At 51.4% G+C, this 6,697-nt stretch overlaps 1 protein-coding gene across 1 annotated transcript in view; it reads left to right on the top strand.

Annotated features, from left to right (window-relative positions):
* The first annotated feature begins 819 nt into the window (after window positions 1–819).
* B4GALT1 (beta-1,4-galactosyltransferase 1) overlaps window positions 820–6,697 on the top strand; it is a 63,648-nt gene continuing 57,770 nt past the window's right edge. Inside the window, exon 1 of the mRNA XM_024203072.2 lies at window positions 820–1,197. Within this exon, the coding sequence (XP_024058840.1) occupies window positions 903–1,197 (295 nt within the window). The 5' untranslated portion in view covers window positions 820–902. The remainder of the gene's footprint in view (window positions 1,198–6,697) is intronic.

Here is a 6,697-nt window from a genome sequence, read left to right as displayed (position 1 = left end):
GGCTCCACCTCCATGTCTCAGGCTTGTCTGCCCTTAAAATGCTACAGGACTATAGTTCTTCAGTGCAGACACCACCTGTGCGGATGGGAGAGGTCCCCACTGGCCCGGGGATCCACCTCCCCAAGAGGCGGCATCTGGGTGGAAGGAAGAATCTGTCCGTCACCCTAGCGCTGTCTACACGGGGACTTGGGTCAGTTTAACTATGCTGCTCAGGGGGTGGGTTTTTCACACTTGAGCGAGGAGCCGGGCCTCAGGGGCAAACACAGCTCCACCTCCGATTCTCTCCTCCACCACTGGCCACCTCCTCAGTGTGCTCCATGACCCCCAACCTCTCGCCTGGCTTTCACGGGTGCCCAACACTCCCCTGGAGGCCAGGGGTGGCGCAGGCCCCCAGAAGCACTGGAGGTCATGCCCTGCCTGTCACCATCTCCTCAAGCCTGCTCAGGTTAGGTCTCCAGCCAGGTGGTCTTCACCTCTGTCACTGCCTAGCTCCTGCCTCCCGGACACGGCAGCAGCCCCACACAGAGATGTCATGTCACACCTGATTCCAGGCCCCCCCATCGCCGCCAGCACGACTGCAACCCTCCCCCCACCCGGGGGCTGGGGTGTGTGGACAGTAGGGACCGAGCAAGGGGGGAGGCGCCTCCCGAGACCGGGGCGCGCCGGGTCCCAGGAGCCGATCTCCCGGCCGGGCCGTGGGTACAGCTCAGGGCCCGCCTGCCCGGCCCACTACTCGGCTCGCTCCGCCCCTGCCCAGCCCGGCGCAGCCCAGCTCTCCGCCGCAGGGGGAGGAGCCCGGCCCGCCTCCCCCAGCCCAGCTCGGCCGGCCCCCGCAGGGGGACTCCCGGGAGGCGGCCGCGGCGCAGAGCGGGGGATGCGCCCGCGCGGCTGATCGCGCCAGCATGAAGGAGGCGCAGGGCGGCGGGGCCCTGCCCGGCACCTCGCTGCAGCGGGCCTGCCGGCTGCTCGTCGTCTTCTGCGCCCTGCACCTCTCGGCCACGCTGCTCTACTACCTGGCGGGCAGCAGCGACCTGCGCCCGCCGCGCAACTCTGAGCCGCCGCCGCGCAGCCTGGGGGCCGCCAACCGCGCCCAGCCCGGGCCGCCGCCGCCGCCGCCGCGCAGCCCCCGGCCGGCCAACAGCTCCCACGCCCAGCCCGGGCCGCCGCCGGACTGCCCCGACCCGTCCCCGCTGCTGGGTAAGCGCCCCCCGGTCCCGGCCAGACCCACGCGCTCCCGCCCGGCGCAGTCCTCGCTAATTCCCGCGCGGCCCTTCCGCCAGGCAGGCGAGAGGCCGGTCCCAAGGGAGCTGCTACTTCCCCCTGTGCCGCGCTCCGGGCTCTGTAACCCAACAGCGCGACCCCAACTGTGTACCACTAAAGCGCTGCCTGCGTGCGGCGACCCTGGCCGCTAGCTGCTGGGCCCAGGGGCAGGAAGCGTCAGGCTCACGATTCCTTTTGTCTCTGGAAGTGGTGAAATGTTGGTGAAATCGGCTTTGTCATTAATCTCATCACCTATGCGCGCAGCTCCCCCCCAGTTCTCCGCTCCAAACCACGGCTTTCCTAGGTCCCCTTGTATACAGGCACAGCTCGGTGAGTTCAGCCAACTCCTCAAACCCACCTCGTCTCTCCTGCCTATCCCCAGGCTCCCAGCGTGAGAGCTGGTTCATTGTCTGCCCGAGGCGTTTTACACACGTGTTTCATCCCCCGAGACAGCCTTCTCACGTCCTAAATCTGTATTTAAAATCATGTGTAACACCCCAAAGGATGAAATGAGACTAGCTTGTGTTAAATATTTTACTAGTGTCAGTAGAGCACAATAAGACAAATATATGAATCCATATCAAGCTTATGTTGAGAAACTCCTTAAAATAGGGTTCATGAACAGAAATGTCAGGGAATAAAGAACAGTGTCCTGAAGTCAGTGTTAGGCCTTTCACTGTTCCACCCAAACCAAAGTTAACTACTCCAAACAAAGCCCTGGCTCCTGAGAGCTGTGCTGAGCCCCGCTAGTCTGAGTGGATTCAGCCGTATTCCCAAATGTTAGTTCAAGTGCCTGTTCCTACTGTGTCTTCCAGGAGGTTTATTTGTAACCATTTTAGCTCACCTCCGTTACATAAACTTAGTGGAAGCTCTTTACCCACAGTGGAGATTGCGTTTGTTTCATCTCACTGTAGAATGGCAGCATATCCTAATACAGATTACTAGGGCTAGTCTAATTTCATATTAAATGCTACCTTGTTTATTTAATTTTCAAATAATAGGAAGTTATGGGTGGTGCTAAGGACAACTAAAAATTGTTTCCCTGCTTTGCATGACCCATTTCTGGGTCTTTACCTTCAGATTAAGAGCTGTCTATGCTACTTATACAACTGTCGGGAGACCTGGCTCTGACAGGGTTATACCCCTGACCTGCTTACTCCGTTCTAACCTGTAGTGTAGACAGGGTCTTACCCACTGTCCTGGAAGTTGGGACCCTTTGTAGTCAGAACAGGACCCCAGATATGGCTGAGTTTGTGGGATAAACAGATCCGTAATAGTAACCTTTAGAAGGCTGCTGAAAAGCATGTGTGTGTTTCAAGATGGCATTTTATTTAAAACTGCAAACATAGAATAACTTTGGAAAAAGTAATATTTACACATTGGAGAAGTCCTTGGCTCCAAATACTCTTTCAGTAACAATTGTGTGCTGCTGAGAAGAGAGCAATTTAAAAAAATTATGAATGACTTATATTTATACATACCTTACCAGAATTCTTCATGGTAGTCTTAATGAGATGCTGGTGAGAGAGAGAGAGACTTTAAAAATAGAGTATTTTTTCCTCTCAGACATAAATATTTTACTTAGTCTTGTACTTAGTGTTTCACCATCACACTGCTAGGGTTACTATTCAGTTTCCTATTACAGATCCACAATTCTTAGGAATGTTGTGTTTTTTTGTTTGGGTTCTTGAGTGGGGTGGGGCAGCTTGGTGGCTTTTTTTTTTTATTTATTTTCCAAAAGAGTGTTATTTCTTGATTGTGCCATTTAACCATTTTCAGTAGATTCTAGCTAATTCTCGGTCTGCTAATCCATTAAAACCTGATCGTTTTCACCAAAACCCAGTGTTCTCGCCCAGCTTCTCAGCAAAGATTAAATAGTTCTTGTATGACTGTGACTCTGGAACTTCTATAATTGGTGTATTTGTTTGGACAGCATCTACCACATTGTGGGTAGCATGGAATTCTACAAATAAATGTTATGAAGTGTTATCATAAATTAATATATTCAAGCAACAATGGTCAGAGTGAACACAGTCACACTTGTGAGGCAGTATTAGTGTGCCTCTGACTTAGGGTGACCAGATATCAAGTGTGAAAACCCCGGGGGGGGGGGGGGGGGAGGATAGGTGCCTATATAAGACAAAGACTCTAAGATCCGGACATCTGGTCACCCTACTCTGACTTCTAAAACTTGTTAATCTGCAGTAAAGTTATTTGCATATCTAAATGTTTGCAGGATTGTGGCCCAGTGATGTTATAATACATCCAGTTGTTCTGCTGTATAGCTCTGTTACTTTGCATATTAGTGTTAGATAAGAAAAATGTGAATTCTCTCTGCTGTCCTTGGATTTCTGGCAACTTGTTATTTATTAACAGCTGCTGCTAGAGGCCAGATACTATTTGAAACTTAAATAATGAAGCTTGATACATTGACCTTGTAATGCCTTTTAGATGATTATATATTACTACTGGCTAACCATAGGCATTTGTGATGTGAAGATTAGAAAGAGAACCTGGCCTGTTACTAGTGTCTTATGTTTACATAAGGACTCCTTTTAACCAGAGATTTTTTAAAAATGCTTTTGAGAAGCTTCATGTGGTTTTCAACATATGCAACTCTCAGGCAAGTTCTGAGGTGACCACTTACTGCTAAGTGAGAGGCTGTTTATGGATCACATCTGCATAACAAATGACTGGTTTGGAGGTGGTTTTGAGGTCACTAAAAGGAACCATGTTCAGTGTTTTGTTTTTTTGTGGCATGTCTTTCACTTTTTCTTCATCATTTAGAAACCAGTTGTGTGGCCAGTACTGTGCTAAAGTCCTGTCAACACAAAAAGCACAAATCAGAACCCTTCTGGAAAATGGCTTCCCTTTACACTATCTGAACTACATAGTCATGCTAGGTTAAAATGTTTAACTATCAGAGCTTTCCATTGCCCCTGGAAGGAGCAGGTCAAATGCTTTCAAATGCATAGAATCCTGAGACCGGAAAGAGAGTACCTCCCGATTCATTGCACTCGTTTCCCTGCCTGAACCAGGAAGCTGCATTGTCAGCCATTTTAGTCCACTTTTTAAAAATACTAGTTTGTACTCCATATTCATTGCAACTTACTCAATCTGCTTGCTTCCCTATTAGGAAGTAGCCAGTTTGTATATAGTGTGGCAGGGGAGGTAGTGTGCGTACTGTGAATTGTGGGGTTACCTGGAAAGACTTGCCTGGTTATGACCTAAGGGCTATCCGTGCCACAGCTTAACCGTTTTACCTGAAGTATGTGCAGTACTGCTGCTCTTCCCGTGGATGTACAATGGCATGTGGCTGCATGTTTTTAAATCCTGTTATGTATTATCCATCAGACTCTCTAAAGGCTGTAGTGTAGCCAGGGACAGAGACCAAAGATCCTGGTGGCTCATGGGTGGCTGGAATTCTTCCTACCTGTTTAGATGGTGGCTCATGGGTGGCTGGAATTCTTCCTACCTGTTTAGATGTTGGTCACTTGGATGCAATTAGCCATTGTTCTGTGGTATTCGGAGGAGGGCGGCCAGGGTGAAACGCTTTCCTTACTTCTTGCTTGTCAGACTTAGGCCATGTTTACACTGTGCTGCAGCATGGACTACAATGTGTGAATTGCAGAGTGTGGGGGGGTATCCCTGTGTGAACATACCCTTGGGCTTGGTCTACACAGTTATACTGACCTAACCCCCAGTGTAGACAGCTCTCTCTCAAGGGCGGGCTGCTCCCGTTGCTATAACTACAGCCTCTCATGGAGGTGGAGCACCTGGATGGGAGATGCCCTCTCATCAGTGTAGACAGTATCCTCACTGAAGTGGCGCAGCTGCGCCACTGCAGCATTTTCAGTGATGACCTCCCCTTAGAGAGCAACACTTTGGTATGCTCTGCAGTTCACACCCTGTAGTCCCTGCTGTGGCACAGTGTAATCATAGCTGAAGTCAGGGTTTCTCAAAAAAAATTTTAGTGGCCTCAGAGCACGACCACCTACTCTTGCTGGTGGTGGCAATGACAGTTTTTCCTAAATACTTAATTAACTTTAGGAAAAACAAATAAATATGCACACATATAAGTCCAAATCATTCTGATTTATTTATGTAGGGTTGTTTGGTTTTCTTGCAGATGCAATAATAAAAAAATGTGAAGTTGTCTCTATTCTTTGCTGGACTGAAACAGAATAGGAGCACAAATAAGGTGCTTTGGATGTTCTTGTCTTTTTTTTTTTTTTTTTTTTTTTCCCCTTAAAAAAAAAAAAAGACTTGCTAGCTAGTAAGTCTGTTGTGAAAAGACTGTTGTGATATTTGTTAATATTACTTTTCACAGCAGACTTACACAAGCCCAGGGACAAATTAAGACTTGGATGGGTAGGTGGGAAGGGACGCAATGAGAGTCAGGGGTGGTGGGTGGGTGGGTGAGTGGCCGGGGAGGTGGGGGGGCCAAGGGCAATATGGGGGCGGTGAATCTGGGGCAGAGCCCACTGCCGTGCATCTGGAGACCAGGTCCAGAGCCTGAAGCCCTGCAGCCAGTGACTGGAGCCTGCCACCACCACATGGCCAAAGCTGGGGGTCGGAAGAGGCAGCGGGGGCCGGGGGTGATGCTGTGTGTGTGTGAGCCTGGGGACAGAGCCAGAAGCCCCACAACCAGGGACCAGGGTCAGAGCCTGAAGCCCTGTGGGCAGAGCCTCCCCACCCCGCCATGCCAGAAGCCTGAGCCCCACCATCCCCAGGAAAGTGGGGAACTTCACCAGCTGCCTGCTCCTCCAGCTTTTGAGTCAGGGGGAGCAGGGTCCAACCCCTGCTGGCAGCCCTGGGGGAGGGGCCACTGCTTTACCTCCCCCTCCCCCACTCACTTCCCGGGAGGCAGAGGCCACAAGAAAAGCCCCTGGTGGCTGCATGCGAGAATCACTGGCCTACCTTTGACAAGCAAGGATTAGGGAAAGCTTTCGCTGTGCGAGTGAGTATCAGGACAAATATGCAATGTTTGGTCACTATAATTGAGGGGTAAGCACATCAGCATTAGCGCGACCAGACCTCGATCCAATATAACAGGGGTGGGCAAACTTTTTGGCCTGAGGGCCACATCGGGGTTTCAAAACTGTATGGAGGGCGGGGTAGGGAAGGCTGTGCCTCCCCAAACAGCCTGGCCTCCGCCCCCTCCCACTTCCCACCCCCTGACTGCCCCCTTCAGAACCCACAACCCATCCAACCCTCCCTGCTCCTTGTCCCCTGACCAACCCCTCCCGGGACCCCCTGCCCCTAACTGTCCCCCCCGGGATCCCACCCCCTATTCAACCCCCCCCCCTCCCTGTCCCCTGACTGCTCCGACCCCTATCCACACCCTTGCCCCTTGACAGGCCCCCCAGGACTCCCACGCCTATCCAACCCCCCCTGTCCTCTGACCCCCCCCCCAAACCTTCGCCCCATCCAACCA

The sequence above is a fragment of the Terrapene carolina genome, unplaced genomic scaffold (assembly GCF_002925995.2).
Source record: "Terrapene carolina triunguis isolate 2854851 unplaced genomic scaffold, T_m_triunguis-2.0 Scaffold94, whole genome shotgun sequence".
In the NCBI taxonomy this organism is placed as follows: domain Eukaryota; kingdom Metazoa; phylum Chordata; order Testudines; family Emydidae; genus Terrapene; species Terrapene triunguis.
This window is presented reverse-complemented; position numbering and strand designations above follow the sequence as displayed.